At 41.7% G+C, this 20,670-nt stretch overlaps 2 protein-coding genes across 7 annotated transcripts; one reads left to right on the top strand and one right to left on the bottom strand.

The window, feature by feature from the left end:
- The first annotated feature begins 525 nt into the window (after positions 1-525).
- Positions 526-12,167, top strand: LOC125007205 (leucine-rich repeat neuronal protein 1-like). Of its 6 annotated transcripts, XM_047583867.1 has the most exons (4): positions 526-1,816; positions 1,900-1,983; positions 3,653-3,743; positions 9,012-12,167. In XM_047583867.1, the coding sequence occupies exon 4, from the start codon at positions 9,227-9,229 to the stop codon at positions 11,372-11,374; it is 2,148 nt and encodes a 715-aa protein (XP_047439823.1). In that variant the 5' UTR covers positions 526-1,816; positions 1,900-1,983; positions 3,653-3,743; positions 9,012-9,226; the 3' UTR covers positions 11,375-12,167. The 6 variants fall into 6 exon arrangements, with proteins under 6 accessions (XP_047439823.1, XP_047439824.1, XP_047439821.1 ...); XM_047583868.1 differs by lacking the exon at positions 3,653-3,743; XM_047583865.1 differs by having other exon boundaries at positions 526-1,983.
- A 627-nt stretch (positions 12,168-12,794) lies between these two features.
- sumf1 (sulfatase modifying factor 1) lies at positions 12,795-20,604 on the bottom strand. Its single transcript, XM_047583871.1, has 9 exons — positions 20,252-20,604; positions 18,994-19,167; positions 18,815-18,889; positions 17,176-17,258; positions 16,867-16,989; positions 16,663-16,777; positions 13,975-14,088; positions 13,825-13,884; positions 12,795-13,333 (listed from the first exon to the last, which is right to left on the bottom strand). Exons 1-9 carry the CDS (start codon positions 20,498-20,500, stop codon positions 13,232-13,234), a joined length of 1,095 nt encoding a protein of 364 aa, XP_047439827.1. The 5' UTR covers positions 20,501-20,604; the 3' UTR covers positions 12,795-13,231.
- Between the last annotated feature and the right edge of the window lie 66 nt (positions 20,605-20,670).

The raw sequence follows: 20,670 nt of genomic DNA, 5'->3' as shown, positions 1-20,670 counted from the left end.
CGCAAAGACCTTCCAAAGTTTCAGGTGGTTTCTGGCAAATATCAAGAATATGTATGTGTTCAGAAAGGGTTTGCTTCATGAACTCCTCAGGTCAAAGTGATCTCAAATACTGACAGAGGGTTTCCATCACACATGACAATATCACCGTGGCCTATGCATGTAGACTATGCACATAGCCTACACTGGTGTGAGCTATTTATACGTGTGTACTCATCAGTCTAGCTTGCTCTGTAACAACAGTTATATTTCCCCGGAAATATAACTGTGCATCATGGGGATGCAAACCGCAAGAGCTGTGATTTGTCTGCTTGGTGCTAGCTTGGTATTTCCACCTCCCCAGTATTTACAGGTGCTTCTCTAGCTCTGCAATTTTTGAATTGATTGTTTCGGAAAACAATAAAGATGGAACACACTGAAGAAAGATTAACTGAAGAGGTTCAGAGTTGCAAACATCTTCATCGTCTTCTGAAATTTCGGTGAAAGTTTCAGTTGTCATTGTTGAATGTAAAGCAGGAAGTAGAAATAAAAATTAACAACTAGCAAAAAAAGACACAGCACCAACATTTGGGTGGAGACTGACAAGCCATTGCCTTTAGTCTGGGCTCTCGTTGTGGAGTCAAGTTGACACAGAAGCATAAAACGCCTATAAGCATCTATGTACTTCTAAGGGAAAAATAAAACACGGAAACGGCAAAACTGTGTTCACCCCGTGTTAAAAAATAAAACACGTCTGGAACTATAAGCGAAGTTCCAGCGTAAACAGACACAACCTCCACATGACATGTGCATGGCACACTTTTATTGTCAGGACACCAAGACAATAATTTCTTCCACAGTATGGATTAAGAACCAACCTGGAAGCTCCCTGAGCAGCAGCTCAAAGGAAAATTGATGAAACGCTGTAATTTTTCCTGCTCCCCACGGAGGAAGGGAGGAGCAGATAGAAGGAGGAAGAGGGAAGAAATAATCCAAACAAGTGACAGTTGTGAGAGAGAGAGAAAGAAAGAGAGGGAGAAGATTTGTCTCTTTTTCAACTAGATGGAACTTTGCTTGGTCAGTGTACTTGTATTAGTCAGGCTTTGTGTCCTTCCACACTGAGGGGACTCAGCCTCCTCATAGATCCCCATAATTGAATTTGGCAAATTTAAAGGTGACGGTCAAGGTTATGCTACTGATGGTTGTTTTTAAAGTGATGAAAGCCTACACTAAATAAGTCAATATCATTTTCTCTGAAATGAAATTAGGAAACAGGACTTGGGCTATTTGTGCGTGAGTGTGACAGAGAACAGGCAGAGAGAATCATGTGATCCACTTTAAAACCCATTTCATTCCAAAATGATTCTAATTATTAATTAGGAAGTCATTCAAATTAAACGAAGTCTGGAAACATGGGCCCCAAATGCCTTCTAACCTCCCCTAAAATACACTTTCAGTTCTCTCCCTGAGTGATGGATGCATTGATGCTGACCTGATGAGTACTCTTTCTTTTAAGTGATCAGCTACAGAAACACAATGACATCCCATTGGTGCACTCCTGGTCTCTGGTTCCTCGTGTGGTTCCATCACATCGCAGCTCGTTGCCGGTATGGGTGGGACTTTCCTTCCCAGGGTGGTGATGACAGAACAGATGGTGAGGTTGCCTGTTTGGACACCACAGCCGGTGTCAGAAGCTTTTCAGTCCAGCTGACCTGCACAGGTCCAGCTGCTCGTCTCTGGAAACTGCGCTGCTGCTGCTCCCCCCCACCACCACTTCTGAAGTATCACCGCGTTACCACCAGCGGCTGAGGGAGAAAGGATACTGCAGGCGGCCAGCGAGGTTTTTCCACCCTATCATCCCTGTTAATATCTGTCCCCATTTTTTTTCGTCCTTTTTTTAAGATTGTAAAACAAAATTTGCAGCTTTGTTCGCGCATCATCTTGGAGCTGGGGTCGGATACAGTAGCCTGCAGCATTCTTGCGTGCAGAGGATACAGCGCTTCATAGGTGAGAGCAATATGTTTCTTTTATGCATGTGCTGACAATTTTTATTTATTTATTATTATTTTCTATCTTCATCACAAGAACATGTCCATGTGTTATCCGTATTTTCTCACTTGGGGTTGGACGAAAGATGTTTCAGTCCGGTTCAGAATGATAACGATGAAGTCATCATTTTTCTGTTTTATTAACTGCACTGATCAACAAACAGGAAAAGGAAACAATAAGTGTCAGGGATCATTGTGCTTCAACCCGCTAAGAGAGAAGAACATTGCTATTTAGACGTATCCACGAAAATAATAAAAGAAAAATCCACTATTACCGATGTTTGTACAGCGTGTATGTGGAAAACGTGCGCTTTTAATGGCATCAGTAAATAGCAGTTATTTGCAAGGACACATGCGCTCTGCAGGCATTCCATGGGATGCATGATTATTAAGAATGTTTTTCAAGTCTAGACCGTTGGTCAACAGAAAATGATACGAGTGAAGAACACAAAGAAAAAACAAACCTGCTCTACAAAGCTGTGTTAAGTTAAAAAATATTTGGTTTTGCTCTTTAGACTCCACGTCAAATACCATGAATTTCTGAACTTGCAGTCTGATATTTCCCTGTACTGTGAGGCTGGGCTAAAATAACAATGTATAGTGCAACATTTACACAAACTGCAGCATCACTTGCCAGTGCAGAGTGCAGCTGGAACAGCTGAGTATCGGCTATCAGCTCATCTGCTTCATTTACATGCCTGAGGGTCAGGAAATTGGCAGATGTCTGAAATTAAGACAGAGGAGAAAGACAGACAGCCCTGATGTTGCTACTCAGAAGTTTGAGAAAGCAGTGGGAGTCTCCATTGTTAGGGTCACCTTTGTGGAGTGGGCTATGTTGTTTCAGCTGCTGCATTACAGAGCACCTGTTACTGAGACCACTAATGCATAACAAAGAGTAGGAGACCACTCAGGTACACGTGTGATGCTGTACTATTTTTGTGGAAACAAGACAAACATTTTATTATTTGCAAATACAAGCACCAATCTCTGTCCTGCGTAAAGGGTTGATGTCACCACAAGAGCCAATGTTGTGAGTTAGGTCCAAGCACCTTCCCCCAGTCTTGCCTGTCACAATGCACAGTGACGTCTGGTCGCAGCTAGTGATGAGGAGTGTGAGAAAATTCCGAAACAAAGACTTGGTGTGTCTGCGTGTGTTTGGGTAGGACCCATTGTGAGCCCCACAGGGGTGACTCTGCAGCATGTGCTGGTGCTGGGGTCCCCTCGAGGGTGCAACAGCTTGACCTTCTTCCTTTGAGAGTGTGATCTGAAGGGGATTGTGGAAACAACAACGGGCCACTGAGAGGTTTTGTCAAGATGTTATGACTGAGCGGTTTCGTCTGTGTTTCTATCTGTGATTGCAAGAAAATAGATGAGTGTTACCACTTATCCTGACACTTTTTTTTTTTTTTAGATATTCACTGTAAGGTTTTTAAAAGTAATATTAAAAGCTAATGTGTAAAAATAAAAAAAAAAAAACAAATAAAAGAAAAGAAAAAACTATGCACATTTGAACAAGTCCGTTTATGAAAACCCATTTTTATGTCTTTATTTGCATGATCTCTTTGGCTGGAAGGTCAGTTGAAACAGCCCAAGTTCCTTTTTCCTGACCTCTGTGTTGTTTCAAACAGGGATTCCCCAGAGATTAGAGGCTTTGGCACGGCAGCATGATTGATCGATGTTCCAGTGACAACAAATTGGCTTCGCACGGACACTGCAACTGTAAGGAGAGCTGAATGTGAGGGGAGGTTGTGAGCAATAAATAAATAAATAAATGAGAGTGCAATGAAAAAAAATGAAAGCCAGAGAAGAAAAATTGTGTCAAGATCCATCTCCGCTCCATGGGGAAATAAAGCGACATTATGGATTTGCAATAAATAGAAATACAGAGACAATTTTCGTCTCTGCGACTCTTAAACCTCAGCGGAATCCAAAGAAACATCATTAGAGGGTATGCAGTGTACCTTTCCTGGATTCCATAGGTAGGAGTTGGATTTTGTTGTTGTACCTTCCGTCCTGTTGCATTTTAAATTCAGCATGTTTTTTCTGTGGTCTTTCAAAAAAAAAAAAAAAAGTCACAGCTCTCCATCTTCTCCCTCTTTACTTTCTGACTGAGTGGAAGTACATCCTTCTCCTCCTCCTCCTCTTCCTCCTCCTCCTCCTCCTCCTCCTCCTCCTCCTCCTCCACACCTCTACTATCAGCAGCTGCACCAAAGCCCTCTGTGATGTGAAGTGAGACACTTGCATACTAATGGAGCAGGAAAAGGATGTCTCTCAGGCAGGCCAGCACAGTGAGGACATGTCGAAAACATCAGGCACCCCTACTCCAGCACTGCATTATAATTCTCGATTGAAACTATTGTCTAGGGAGAAATTAGAAGTTTTTGTGTAGAGATTTGTTAATATATTCCTGCAATATGGGGTAGCACCAATGAGAAAATAGTCAGACATATGCGCACGTGTTCGGCACAGGGCTGTGCTTACTCGTCATGGTGCTAGCACAACATTTTCATGTACATATGGTCCGTTGTTTTATTAAATGGGTTCACGTCAAAGTCAGTGTCTCACACCAGCGGCAGTCCTTGCTGGTGTATTCTTCTAGCTGCCTGATGGCACTAATAGCTCTCTTCTCATGTCTTCTCATTTAGTTATGAAACCGAAATGCTGGTGGCATAGCCGTTGCCATGGTGATGGCATGTCTCTGAGCCTGTTCTGTGGCTGCTGATTCAGAAACACTGCTTACATTTTGCGCCCAGCCAAGAGGGCCCCGGGAATAGATGGGCAAAAAAAAAAAAAAAGAAAAAGATATGGCTTCCTATGAAAAATCATACAACCTGCTTTCAGGTGAGGCTCCTCCTGGCTGTGCCACCAGAATACCATGAAGTGCAGCATTAGCAGTGTTGCATGTAGACACTTAAAATCTGTAAAATCAGATTAGTTCCTATTCTAAAAGATTGTGTGTAATATAGTTGTGGAGTCATTTTTAACTTCCCATTTAAAGACATACAAAGACGTGTACAGAAAAGAAATGATCCGGTGCCTGACTGCAGGTCTGTGATCCTTCAGTGGCTCTGATTGTCTTGCTCACCAGAGGACCTGTCTTATAAACACAGTTATGAGGTCATTGCATACAGCAGATAAACCTAATTATCTCCCACGATTACATCTTGGTGTCTTGCAAGAAAACACATGGCCACTGATCCTCAGAAAGTCTATGTGAAGCAAACATCAGTCAGTGAAGATAGACTATATTGTAATTGCAGATGGATGTGAGAGAGTTTTATGTATACTTAGTTTAAAACCTCATAAGGATTGGGTGTGCAGAGAGTGTAAATCCCTTCCCTCCCTCCCTGCCAGAGGCTTGCGTTCAAACAGTCAGCTGGATAATGCCAGGCTGTTGAAGGATTTTTCTGCTTCCTTCCAGTAGCCTGCATGGATGTCAAAATCAGTGAGTCAAATAAGAGTGAGCAGGGATGAGCGGAGGGGGGGGTTGTATATTTTGTACAGTGTACAGTACAGTGGAGACGGGTGCAGTGTAAGAACCCGCGTAAGCATGCATTTTTAATTATGGTCCGTGCAGTATTTTTTATTTATTTTTTTTTCTCCCTGCAAACCCCAGCCAAGAGATTAGCAATAGATTTTCAGGATACAGGTGCTCGTACACAACTGATCTGGCCCAGTTTTGGCAGTCAGAGCATTAATCTCATACCTAATCACATCACATCCCCGATGGGGTGATTTTCATAAAGATGTTGTCCCAACAAGCCGCATTTCATCATGGGATCGTGTTCTCAGACTGAGGTGTTAGGACACAACAATAAACCAGACTTTCCATTGTTCCCCAAGAAGTGCATGTCATTCAATGCAGATGCCGTAATGTGAGAAAGTAATTAGGAAGTTGTGTGAAAGGGCTGTTTATTAGATGAAAACAATAAAAATAGCGATGATCACACATTGTAGAACGTTATATATACAACTGGTAGAGTGTGAACTAAAAGTCATATTTCTTAGATACAATGAGGAAACTATGTGTGATTGTCCAGGTTTAAGCTGTAGAGGAGTGTATCCATCAGATCAGCACCGGACTAGAAGAACTTAACATTACGAACAGGTGGAAGCCACTCCAACCACTCCAGTGGAGCTGGTCTATGGCCAACAATGGGTATACTCTATCTTTGGGTATACTCAGGAGTGTGTAAGTACACATTTTTGTACTGCGTGATTATGAAGTATCACATTGTTGAAAAAGAGCATATGTGCTGAGCAAAGGTTCCAAGGGTCACTGAGGTCAACACATACACACAATAAGCGATAGGTGTGAACGGATGCAGACCCCCATAGCGTTGCCATGCTGCCAGAAACCTGACGCCAGGTGTCTAGGTTTTATGGCCTCAGCGTGAAAGCAATGATTACTGTGCCTGTCTCCTCCAATTTAAAACCCAAGCAGTGCAACACATGCAGGAGGAGCGAGGGCAGACAAACCTCTAGCATAGCTATAGGCAGGTAATTAAACAGAACAACATATGAGTGGATTATTTGAGGGACCAAAGGATAGATGATTAAACACAGAACGAAAAGCCACATGTTTATGTGGCTATGAATGGAGAAGAACCCATCCCTGCTTCTGCATTCTAGTCACACTCAGGGAATCAGATGAGTGCGTGTGTGACCAGGTCACTCCAGAGACCAGCCACCTAGTCCCAGCTTAGGTGCTTTAATGGTCACACTTTTTTGCTGCAGATTTTATTTGTTTGTTTGTGGCAAAATTTGTTGAAAGTTTTGTTTGCTGTGAAAGTGCCATTCCTGGCATCACTAGAAACAATGTCATCGTACTGTTCACCTTTGTTTGGCTGCTTTTATGTGAAGGGAAACTGTGAGGAGGTGTCAGCACATTGCAGGGCGTGAACTGACAACACATGAAAGGGAAGATGAAAATCTGTGTGAATTTTTTGTTAGTATCAGTGGAACTTGGATGTGAAACCAAATTCCTTCTTTTTCTTTGTTGCGTATGCTCACACATGCAAACCCATGTTTTTATCTTTGTGGGGACATTAAATATCTAACCTTACTAACCATAACCACATTATAACCTTTTTCCATAAATCAACTTTTTAACCATAGACTGTATATAAATATGGACAATGCATCCCCACTCCCTCTCATTGGCCAAACTGATGCTAGTTTCCCAGAGATACGGGTGGTGCCATCTTGTGAGATGAAACCAGACTCACTCGCATTTTCATTTAAATAATACTGCACTCTGCTCTACCTCCACCAATTACAAAGAAATGTTGGATTATTCCCTGTACTTATTTATTTATTTTTTCCAGCTCTCACAGCCCTACTGGACCGCTCCATGAAGCGGTTAGCATGGCAACTCATAGTCACAAAAATTTCACACCGTGTTTCTATAGCGATAAATAACTAAAATAACAAAAACTAAACTTATCAAAAATATTAACACTTAAGCATTCAATAGTATTATTTTAACTGCCTAAAATGTCAGAAACTCTCCTTGAAACATTTTTTTTTTTTTTATGTGTACTTCAGTATTTTAGTAGTTTATCCCAAGTAGAGCTTATGACCTTTGCTGCAGCCAGTCACCAGGGGGAGCTCTACTTGCTTTGGCTTCACTTTTGAGGAGCTGTTCTGCAGTCCATCTTTATACAGTCTATGGTTTTAACCCTCAAAATGTTGTTAGGCCCATGAATCAAATAGGCCCCATAGCGTTTATATTCCATAAAAGAAATTGAGCCTTACAGCAAGAAAAACAAGACCATACACACACACTCATACACTGAATATTCAAGTTCTGCCTGTGTTCATGCAGATAAATGTGAATTTCTATGTGTATTAGTCTGAATCTGATATACACTGAATCTGACTGTGTCTAAGAACAAGAATATTCAGTTGTTGATTTTTTTTGTTTGTTTGTTTGTTTGTTTTTACAGGAACATTTGAGGAATCACTCAAGTGTTCAGCATACATTTCTTAATGTTTTGATTTTTTTTTTGTTTAGAAACAGATTCAATCTGCAATGTTCAAAATGTCATATATTGCTTTGTGAAACTGAGTCATTCTTACATACATATGTAGAAGGTGGTGACATTAACAACAAAAGATGACTCAGTCTGCTCCAATCTCACTTTGCTTTCTTAGTTAAGTAAACCCCAAAGGGTTTGGTGACACAGCACATAACTCATTTTGAGAAGCGATAATTTTACTTTGCGCATGTTTGACTGCATCTGTCATAAGTAGAGGGTGATTAACAGTGAAGAGCACACATTCCCTGGATATTAAGCGTGTTGTGTAATGGGCTCACAGCCAAAGCTGCCGGCTGTGCCCACCCGACACACTCGTCCAAGAGGATAACTGATGCTAAGCTGGTGTGCGGATAATCTAACCAACCCAGAGAGAAAAATAAACACGTTCATAATCTCCAAGGAGATGGACACATTAGTGAAGCAGAGCTAAAAAAAAAAATCAACATCATCATCATCTAAATAATGACAGTTAACTTTGCTGACTCCCAGCTCCTTTTACCTGCCAGATTGCATGCACAGGTAAACAGACAATTTCAGTATGGCAGTGGTCAAATTTTAAAGATGTTGTGTAAAGGCTTTAGATTCCATTCTTGTAACACGTTAAGAAACTGTACTTTTCACTTAAGTAATCATTCTGAGCAGTTTTTGGCCTGAATAGGACTAAGGTCAGGTCTGGGTCTGCGTTTTGCTTCAAATGTATGCTTTATTATCAAACTGTGTCCAGCTCTGTACGAGTATTAATTAGCTTTCAATGCTTTTAAATTAGGAATGAATCGGGTTAATTTGACAGATTTATTCCTCCCTGACACATCAACTTAGTCCCCTAAATATATGTGAGGTGTTTTTTTTTTCTTAATTAACTCACTCACTTCCTCACTGTGTTAACTTATCTATTATTTCAATTGTATCTGCTGTCACAGTTCTTTTGCTTTCTTTCTGTTTTTAGGTCAAAACCTCAAGGTGTGGAAGTGACGTTTGGACCGGATGTCTATCTGCCCTGCTGCTTTCAAATATTTTCCTCTGCTCTAGAAATCCCCTTTCTGGACCTACGACAGCTGGGTGGCCACGAAGGTGACTAATGTTCATGAACACTCCCTTCAAACGCCTCTTCCAGACACTGCCTCTCATTTAAGCCTTTGGTGAGCAGAGAGAGCAGACAATATGACGCTCAGCTCTCAGCCTTGGCCTCCTCTAATGTGGCTGGGCATTGGATCACTCCTCTCATTTCTGTCCCCTGTATATGGCAAAGAATGTCCTCGTTTGTGTGTATGTGAAATCCGCCCGTGGTTCACCCCCCAGTCGACCTACAAGGAAGCGACAACAGTGGATTGCAATGACCTGAGGTTGACCAACATCCCTACAAACCTGTCGGCAGATACCCAGGTGTTACTCCTCCAAAGCAATGCCATCTCTCGCACCAGGGGGGAGCTGGAGGTACTGTTCAACTTGACAGAGCTGGACCTATCCCAGAACAACTTCAGCACTGTGGAAGCTGTTGGCCTCAAAGGTATGAATCACTTGACCACTCTGCATCTAGAGGAGAACCAGATAACTCGGCTGCCAGACCACTGCCTGGGAAACCTCTCCAATCTCCAGGAGCTATACATCAACCATAACCAGATAAGCTCCATATCTCCACGAGCATTTGCAGGCCTGCATAGCCTGCTGCGCCTGCACCTCAACTCCAACAGGCTCCAAGTCATAGATAGCCGCTGGTTTGAAGAAACACCTAACCTTGAGATCCTCATGATTGGAGAGAATCCAGTTATTGGCCTCCTAGACATGAACTTTAAGCCTCTGGGAAGCCTGAGGAGTTTGGTTCTGGCTGGCATGGATCTCACTGATGTTCCACCGAATGCATTTGTTGGCTTAGATAATCTGGAGAGCATTTCTTTCTATGACAACAAACTAGTCAGAATCCCTCAACTGTCTCTTCAGAAAGTTCCTAATCTGAAATTCTTGGATTTGAACAAGAATCCAGTTCTCAAAATTCAGGAAGGAGACTTCAGAAACATGTTACGTCTGAAGGAGCTGGGAATCAACAACATGATGGAGTTGGTGTCGATTGACCGCTATGCTCTCGACAACTTACCAGAACTGACAAAACTGGAAGCCACCAATAACCCTAAACTATCTTATGTTCACAGGTTGGCATTCAGAGACATGCCCTCTCTGGAGAGCCTGATGCTCAATAATAATGCTCTCACTGCTCTGTACCAGCATACGGTGGAGGTGTTGCCTAATCTGCGAGAGATCAGTCTTCACAGCAACCCACTGCGCTGTGATTGTGTCATTCAGTGGATGAGTTCCAACCGGACCACAGTGCGCTTCATGGAGCCCTTGGCCATGCTGTGCACCTCCCCTCCAGAACTTAGAGGCCAGCGAGTCAGAGAGCTAAGGCTGCTGGAGTCCTTAGAGCAGTGTCTTCCCCTTATATCCCACGACACCTTCCCTAGCCACTTAAGCCTTGAGCTGGGCATGAGTGTCAGCTTGGATTGTCGAGCAATGGCTGAGCCAGAGCCTGAAATCTACTGGGTGACTCCTCTCGGGACCAAAATCACAATTGACACAGAGTCGGAGCGGTACCATTTGAGCAGTGAAGGAACTTTGCGGCTTTCCCATGTGCAGGTGGAAGATTCTGGTCGGTATACCTGTGTTGCCCAGAACACAGAAGGAGCTGACACATGGGTTGCCACCATTCGTGTAAATGGGACTCTGCTTGACAGTGCTCAGGTGATGAAAATCTATGTCAAACAGATCGAGTCCCACTCCATCTTGGTCTCCTGGAAAGTGAACTCTAATGTCATGTCCTCCAACCTGAAATGGGCCTCAGCCACCATGAAAATTGACAACCCACACATCACCTACACTGCTCGTGTACCCGTAGACGTTCATGAGTACAACCTCACACACCTTCAACCAGCCACTGAGTATGAGGTGTGCCTCACTGTCTCCAACATCCACTTGCAGACGCACAAGTCTTGCGTTAATGTGACAACACATAGCGCTACTTTCACTCTGGATCTGTCAGACCAGCACCCGAGTGCAGCTGTGCTGGTTGTCATGTCAACCATGCTGGCCTTCCTCAGTCTGGTCACTGTGGGTGTCTACATGGCTCGCAGATGGAAACGAAAGAACTACCATCACTCCTTGAAGAAGTACATGCTGAAGACCTCATCCATCCCACTTAATGAGCTCTACCCTCCTCTCATTAACCTATGGGAGGCAGATGGTGAGAAGGACAAAGATGGCAGCGCAGAGGGAAAACCCTCTCCAGTTGACACCACACGTAGTTATTACATGTGGTGAGGATTTACCATGGAGGCTTGAATGCCTCTCCAGGAGCACAAAAAGACACACTTTTGCTATTTTGGTGCAAAGGTCGATAAAGTTGCAAATGTTTTTTTGTATTCTCAGCTTTGCTAATAAAGGGGCAGAGTGATCAAGTGCAGGATTTTTATTAGTATAGCGTATCGCCTTTGTTTGATTCTTTCTATCTCTTGATTGTTCTGGACTCTCCAAGATGGCAGCTGTATTTAGCCTTCAGGTTGTCTTAGTCGCTCTGCTCTGTTTCTGTGGTGCATTTTTGACTCATTTTTATTTGGGTTAATTATATAGCAGCAGGGGTGGAGGGTCTTCTTGCCGCAGTAGTAGAAATCAATGTTTCTTTCTCTGTTTTGTAAAACAGTTAATCTGTTGTGCACTTATAGATGAAGGCGTTTTTACAAACTATAATTAAAAGCTGACAGCAGGATTTAGACTTGTTATACTGTCTACTGGATGTTAGCAATTGTGCAGTAATGTTGTATCAACTATACCTTTGAACTTTCTGATTTCCAAGAGAATAGGATCTTAGTTTGATGATAAATGTGCTGTTAAATGCTAGAGATACTAATGTTTGTTAAAACATTTTAAGTTTTTCTTTTCATTATTATTATTATTATAATAATTTTTCACTGAGCTCCATTAGAACGCTTATAACTCCCTCCCAATTAAGTCATTTATTTTGCTGGATTTTTTCTCTAAATGCTTAGTTTATTATTTTTACATGCAGTATGTACTGAAGAATTCAAAATAAATACAATTTTGGTTCTTTTGCAGACATTTTCTTTATTTTTTGGCTGGTCTTTAACTTTTTTGAATATTATCACAATAAGTGTAGACAATCACACTCACTCATTCACAGATAGATGGACAGATTAAGTTGCTTTGAATGCCTCCACTTATTGAGAGTAACGGCTGTTTTAAATCTCTTCCATTTCCCATCAATGGTTGACCAGTTAATTCTGAATTATACTGGTGAATTCTAAAAGAAAATGTCAGAACATCTGTGAGCTGAACCTTAAAAGAGTCATGCAGCAAGACAACATGCCCAAGAACACAAATAGATCTACAAAAGGAATGTTAAAGAAGAACAACCTTAATGTTTAGGAATGGCCAAGTCAAAGTCCTGATCTTAATCCAGTAGAAACGTTGATAGAATTCCTCCAAACTGCTGTAGACAATGGATCAGCGCTTACTGTTTAACTAGGGTCTCTATGTCTTCTCAGGACTTGTCTGAAACTCTGTCGATGCTTTGAGTCACTTTTATGTAGAAATGTTAAAAATTCTCAAGGGCACAAAACTTTTATGCAGCATAGTATGAATATGGACTGCCCCCTGGTGGATGCTACACATTACAACTACTTGTGTAATAACCCTTATTATCAAATCAAGACAAACTACTTCATCTGTGAGTTTTAATTTTATTGGAGTCTTTTAAAAATAAATGTACAGACAAAATAATTCAATTTAAGTTGTTTTACAAAAACTTAACAATGTGATTAGACGTTATTTACCTTTAGTCTTCTCAACAAGCCCTTGACCAATGCAGCTAACAAGACCACTGTGAAAACACTGAAAAGTTCTTTAATTTAGCAGAAACAGCAGCTCACGGGGCTCTGCTCAGGGGCGTTAAGAGACTAAAACACATTTCTGTTCATTTTATATGGAAAAATATAACATTATCAAAACAAATCTACAGTAAAGAAGGACATTCCGTGTCTTTTTTCTTGACAATCATTGTCATGGCAAAGTCAGGCGATGGTGGGAAAAAGCGTCACCAATCGAATTCAAATACTCAGCTTGATTACGTCTTGAGTCAATTTTCAAGACAAGCACGTCAGGTCATCGTTGCTCCTGAGAAACACATCGAAAACCAAGATTGGAGGCTGAGCTGTCAGGAGTGTTCTGGCTTCGAGCTGCACATCGATATCTGTAACAGTAAGACTTGAGGGAGACAGAGGTGGAGAAGAAAAGAGGGAGATTAATTGTCAATTGAGCAAAGTTTTTATTTAGTTCTTGCTGTTTTAAAGTCAGTTACTGGCAGATTTGCCAAGCACTCACATGTTTAACTCATGGCAGGCAAACACAACTCTATTCTAAGGCCTCATTTTGCATGCAATTAGTTATGTTCCCGTGGCAACCGATGCTGGTGGCAACTAACTAGAATGATCAATAGTGGGTGGCTATATATATATACCAGAATATACCAGAAAAGAGAGAATAGCTGAGGCCTTATTTTCTCTTTGTTATGAAACACATGGAAACGCTGATGTCAGAGCTGTTGTTGTGTAAGTTCGATACTTGCCCCGCTAGCCACTGCTTTGTTTTCATTGATCCACTCCCACCACAAGAACCTCGCTGCCCTCAAAATGTGACAACCCAGGGAAGCAATTACAGTATTTCAACAGTTGAAATATATTGTTAAGCTTTTTCACCTTGTGGCACATGTATGACCCTCCTTTCTTCACTCTGTCCGTGCCTGAAGTCGGACCCCTCTGAAAGAAAGAAGGAGTAGGACGTAAAAAAAAAAAATCTTAGATAACCAGATAACCAAAGACAAAAGCTAGGTTGTAATGTGTTATTACTGGGTTGTGTTGAGGGTCTGTGGTGTGATGTACAGTCCACCAGTCTGAGGTCCATTCCCAAGCATTTCCCACCATGTCATATAAACCAAAACCATTTGCAGGAAAGGACATCACCTGCAAGACATGGGGAAATAAGGTCACATGAATGCAGGCGCTGAATATACTTAAAATAAATGCTATTTCCTCTTGAAGCATTGTGGAGATATAAGCCTTATGGCTGCATCTATTATTGAGTGTTGCAAGAATGAGCATGTGTCTCTGAGGGAACTTTCCAGAAACTGCCTCACAAATTTATTTAGTGAGTGATCTGGATTTACAGGCAGTCTCTGTGTCTGGTTTCTCTACTTTTCTATTGCTATATATACACCACTGATGTTTCCAACAAGACATTGATACTAATCATTATGAGAGTCAAATCTCTCTGTGAAGAGGAAATAGGTTTGTTATCTATAGACGGCTACTTAATAATGGGAATTTAATCAGTATAATATATACATTTCTTGGAACAGTTATTGTCAAACATGTATCATGTACTTAGTGTGTACATATCAATCTATAGTAACAGAAACTAATTCAGATAAGAAAGGACATAAAATGTTTTTTAATGGTTGAATATTTCCTTCAGAGAGAAGCTCAGCGGGATTTACTATGTATGTGTACTGTATGTATGGAAATGGAAAAACCCTAATTTGGGAGTTGTTGTATGCTGGAATATACAGTGGGGGAAATAAGTATTTGATCCCCTGCTGAATTTGTAAGTTTGCCCACTTCCATAGAAATGATCAGGCTCTGGTTTTTATGGTTGTTTACTGGTTATGGGTATAGACAGAATATCAATCGAAAACGCATAAAAAACACACAATCTAAAAGTTATAAATTGTTATGTATTTTATTAAGGGAAATAAGTATTTGATCCCCAACAATTCACTTAGAATTCAGGCTCCTACAGATTGGCTGGTGCGCATGTGGCACACAGCTGTGCTCAGTCAACTAATTACCAATACTCCTGATCTTAACTCGTCATGTATATAAAGCACACCTGCTCTAAGAATCAGTTTCTTAGAGCTGTCAAAAGATGTCAGGGACAAGATTGTAGACCTGCACAAGGCTGGTATAGGTTACAAAACCATCAGCAAAAGGCTTGGTGAGAAAGTGACAACTATTGGTGCCATTATTCGCAAGTGGAAGACCCATAAAAGGACCATCAACTGTCCTCGGTCGGAGCTCCCCGCAAAATCTCGCCTCATGGAGTGAGGATGATGATGAGAAAGGTGAGGGAGCAGCCTAAAACAACACGGCAGGAGCTTGTTAATGATCTGGAAGCAGTTGGGACCTCTGTCACCAAGAAAACAGTTGGCAACACACTGCGCCGTTATGGATTGAACTCTTGCAGTGCCCGCAAGGTCCCCCTGCTCAAGAAGGCACATGTACAGGCCCGCCTTAAGTTTGCCAGTGAACATCTAAATGACTCAGAGAAGGCTTGGGAGAAAGTGCTGTGGTCTGACGAAACCAAAGTTGAGCTATTTGGCATTAACTCGACCCGCCGTGTTTGGAGGATGAAAAAACGTGAGTATGACCCAAAGAACACCATACCCACGGTTAAGCATGGAGGTGGAAACATCATGTTTTGGGGCTGTTTTTCAGCAAAGGGTACAGGGCAACTTCACCGCATTATGGGGCCAATGAATGCAGCCATGTACTGTAACATCTTGGACAAAAACCTTCTTTCCTCAGCAAGAACACTGAAGATGCCTCGTGGGTGGGTTTTCCAACATGACAATGACCCAAAACATACTGCCAGGACAACAAAGGAGTGGCTCAAGAAGAAGCATATTAAGGTCATGGAGTGGCCTAGTCAGTCTCCAGACCTTAACCCGATCGAAAACCTGTGGAGGGAGCTGAAGCTCCGAGTTTCCAAGAGGCAGCCAAGAAACTTGAAGGATTTAGAGACTGTCTGTAAAGATGAATGGGCCAAAATCCCTCCTGCGCTGTGTGCAAACCTGGTGACCAACTACAAGAAACGTCTCATCGCTGTGCTTGCCAACAAAGGTTTCTCTACAAAGTACTGACTTGTGTTGTGCTTGGGGGTCAAATACTTATTTCCCTTAATAAAATACATAACAATTTATAACTTTTAGATTGTGTGTTTTTTATGCATTTTCGACTGATATTCTGTCTATACCCATAACCAGTAAATAACCATAAAAACCAGAGTCTGATCATTTCTATGGAAGTGGGCAAACTTACAAATTCAGCAGGGGATCAAATACTTATTTCCCCCACTGTAAATCATAACTTTAATCCTGCAAGCTGCAATCTGAAGGGCTTTGTTGTCACAGGAAAATGCAATGTAGATTTTTTCTTCAGCACTCTTAAAGACCTTAATCCATACATTCATGACTGATGCTAAAATTGCCACTTAAACCCCCCCTCACCCAGTATAGAGAGAGAGATTGGAAAATATTGTCTAATAATTATTCATGTGATCTCTGGAAGCTGCAGGCTCCTGGTATGACTTAATCATCTTCTGAAATGAGCTCTCATCTGCAGCAACTTTCATTTCCTGTAGATTCTGAAGGCAGAGCCTCTATGAATCTGCCCCCTCCACTCCTCCTTAATCTAAAAGTATGATGTCCCTGAACAAACCCAGAGCTGCAGCATCACTCCGTCCTTCATTGTCTGTCTTACCGGTGACGTTGTGACGAATCCATCCTCTCCAGAGTTGTGTGTGGGGAAGTTGCCCTGCCAGAGGTTGGCGTAGTGTTCTCCTTTTGGGTTCAACTTATTTCCCCATGGGTAAAGTCTACATGCATGCAGGTGCAGTAGATCAGAAAGGTTATTTGAGCACTGAACAAGAATGTGCACATATTTCAGATTCCGAAATGATCTTACCTGTCTTTCAGGCCACCCCGGCAAGCGTACTCCCATTCTGCCTCTGTGGGTAGTCTCTTGTTGACCCATGAGCAGTAGGCAACTGCATCTGCCCAGGAGACGTGTAGAACAGGATGATCCATTCTACAAAGAAATAGGTTCAAAGTCAATTACAAAGTCTCACTTCATTTATCAACAATTATTTTAAAAAACTCAACAAAATAAATTAAAGGTGAGTATAACTTTACGTTAAGATTAATGTTGAGCATTGACAGAGAGTGTATTCTTAAAAACATTTCAAGGCTTTTAGTATATGTATTGTTTTTCTACCTGCCTGTGATGTTTGAGTCTGGGCCCTCAGGGTGCTGCCAGTTTGCCCCTTTGACTGGAAGCCACCAGGGGGCAGCAGCCACCTAAGAACAACCAGGTGGTAAAAGTGGTGATTTATTGATGTTAAGCTTCTCTCGTAATCTCAATCTGTTTTTCCCTTTCACGACCTCTCCTCTGGGCTTCCAAAATTGTCTTCACAGAACTGCGGTGGCACTAATGGTTTCCAGTGCTGCGGCACATGGCACCTTCTCGGCCACATGATCAGGCTGCACATGACAGCTGAGATGAAGCAGTGAACTCCATGCTGTCTGGCTTTCGTCTACCGGAGCCCTGCCGCTCTCGGGCGAACCTTCTCAAGACTATATGTTCACCTAAAGCTAAAACATGTGTGACCTTCAAATATATAATGGTTGGAGGAAGATGAAGTAAAATGTTCACATGATGACAAAAATGCTCTAGAAACATAAAATAAGCACACAGGCGCTTTCACATTATATTTAGAATGCAAACTGTTTTATTTTATAAAACTACTACCTTACATTAAAACTATTTCATATCCAAACTGATGAACTCTTTATTTATTGGTCAAATACCTTATTATAACCAAGCCATCAATATTATTCTCCACAGTTTAAAAGAATAGTTACAGCAAACAAAAGTATTAATACTCAAAGTATGTTAGGAACAGATTGTAATCAGTATATAGAGAGTATAGGATCACGTCAGTTAAACTGATCTGGTCAGTTAAGAAGGGGGCTGTTATCAGTTTCAGGAGCTTCCATGGAGCTTGATTTGCACGACTGTAGAAGACCAGAATTGACAGGTCTTCCTCTAGTGCCCTGTGCTTTTCACAGATGAGAGCAGGCATATCCATGGAGAAGCACAGATCTCTTCAGGCTAGACAACGGCACCCTGACTGCCATTATTTATCAGGATGAAATCCTTAGACCCACTGTCAGACCCTACTCTGGTGCAGTTGGTCCTGGGTTCACCCTGGTGTATGACAATGCCTTATGTGGTTAGAGTATGCAGGCAGCTCCTGGAATATGAAAGAACTGATACCACAGAATTCCCCAACACTCTGCTGACCTAAATCCAACAGAACACATCTGGGACATTATGCAAACACCACCAGGTTGTACCTCAGACTCAGTGGTACCCTGGTTCAGATCAGGACACCACCTGTGATCTTGTTGGTGATATGTCAGTTGTCAGACATGCATACAAGCATGTGGGGGCCATAAAAACTATTGAGAACTATTTTATGCTGTTGTAATGAAATTTCTACAAAATGGACAAGCCTGCTGTGGCTCAGTAGGTAGAGGGGGTTTTCCACGAACCGGGGTTCGAACCCCAGAATGTGCCATATGCCAAAGTGTCCTGAACCCCAATGTGTGTGTGCTTGTGTGAATGAATGGATGTGTCTACAACAACAACAATGTTCATCTGCATAAATAATACAATAATAAGAAAGAGTTTTTCCCGCACAACAGCCTTTGAATGCTATGTGCTTTGGTGTCAACCGCAAAACATGAGTATGTATCACATGGCTGTTATGGTGCAGGGGCACAGACAGTGCTTCATAGTGACAAAGCATGAGAATAGGGAGTTCTAAGCGTAAGTTGAAATACATACTTACTGCTTGAGTGATTTGACTTTTGACTTGTTCACTCAAAATCCCTTCAAACACGAACGAGTCTCCAAATTTCTCTGCCTAAAACAAGCAAACAAACACACAAAAAAGGATTATGAGCTGAGAGGATGCCAATAATACAATAACGACAATCCACAGATACTTTCGTCCTTAAATACTGTTACCTCAGTAACGTATCCCGTGGTGCTGACGAAGCTCTGGAACTGGTGGTTGGTGACTTCCTGGATGTCCATGTAGAAGGCATCCACATGCACCTGTCTCTGAGGTCCCTCACCATCTGCGGGGATGCCTGGGTTATCTGTTCCCATCAGGAACTGTCCTCCAGAAATCCGCACCATCTGCACCAAGTAAACAAACTTAACTCATTTGTACTCTTGATTTCACTTTTTTTCACAAGCCAACACAGCTAACTATTATATAAACTATGAAATGTTAAAAGTTAGATGGTCACATAATTCTAAGGATTAAATGCAATGAAAATGAACAAACATGACTTTGACATGGTCTTGTATTTATATAGAGTTCTACCTACTGGCACTCAAAGAGCTTTAAACTCACAGTTAAATTCTATCTAGTTATTCACTCTCACATTCAGACATATGAAAAGTTCACCTACCTCCAATTAAAGTCTATAATGTAATAGTGTCTGAAGTTTTTCAATGGTTAACAATGACTTTAACTGCCTCTAACTAAAGCCAGAAATAACTATCTAATTGCTTAGTGTGGGACACAATGGAGTATCACAAACACACACCTACAATCAGTAGCGATAAATCTATAAATAACAGCTATAGCGAGTAACAACTTTACTATACTAGTTTATTGATAGCAACCTGAGTAACATCCACACAAACGGCAGACTGTGGATTGTGCAATTTTGTAGGTGCAATATCTGATGAATACTTCTCACTTTTACTGTGCAATAAATGCACAGAATAAAAATAAAAATAAATAATCTGCCTCATATGCTCACACCTTGTTGTTTTTGTTTTTTCTCCTAACACAAAACTGAGAGACAGTGATTTTAAACTCTCATTGTACATCATGCAAAGACAGACAGTGTTTATGTGATAGTTTATAGTTTCCTGTCATGCAAACTCAGCATATAAACCGATCAAGCATAACATTAGGACCACCTCCCTAATATTGTGGTGGTAGGTCTCCTAGTGCCTCCAACAGTTCATCAGAGAATAAGCCTTCTGATGGTGACTGGAAACAGAATGTTGTTAACCGTTAGCCTTTGTGGATCATCCCACAGATACATGATCAGTTTGGGATCTAGTGAATTTGGAGGCCAGGTCAACACCTTGTGCTGTTCTTCATGTTTTATGAGTTGTTCTTAAGTGTGCGTGTGTCTCAATAAATAAATTCGCCTAGTGCTTTTTAACCTACATTTGCACACAATAGGTTAACACACCATACCTGACTTTGTAATTTCTTGCCATCCCCCGGGGCCTCAGACGTCCTCTCGTTCACTCCTGTGGAGTATTTGACAGCTGGGTGTACAGAAGCTGTCCTGTCCACCACGGCGGCTCTATTCAGCCTCTCACAGCCGCAGCCCGCTGTTGCCTCCGGGCCCTCGTGCTCCTGCTCGGCCCCGCATGAACTCTGGAGACACAGCGCTTCGTTCACAAGCCCAGAGATGAAAATCAAGACAAACAAATGGGCCATTCTCGCAAATAATAATTTAAAAAAGGACGAGCTTCTCAGGATATGCTCATGTTGTTGTCAAGCTTACTTCCGCAAAGTCACGTGGTTGGTCAGCTGGGCGCGGCGGAACGAATCGTAACGCTTTACTGCCTAACGTAAAAAAAAAAACAAAAAAACAAAAAACGTGTTGC

The sequence above is a fragment of the Mugil cephalus genome, chromosome 4 (assembly GCF_022458985.1).
Source record: "Mugil cephalus isolate CIBA_MC_2020 chromosome 4, CIBA_Mcephalus_1.1, whole genome shotgun sequence".
NCBI lineage: Eukaryota > Metazoa > Chordata > Actinopteri > Mugiliformes > Mugilidae > Mugil > Mugil cephalus.
Note: the sequence above shows the minus strand (reverse complement) of the source record. Positions and strands in the feature narration are given on the sequence as shown.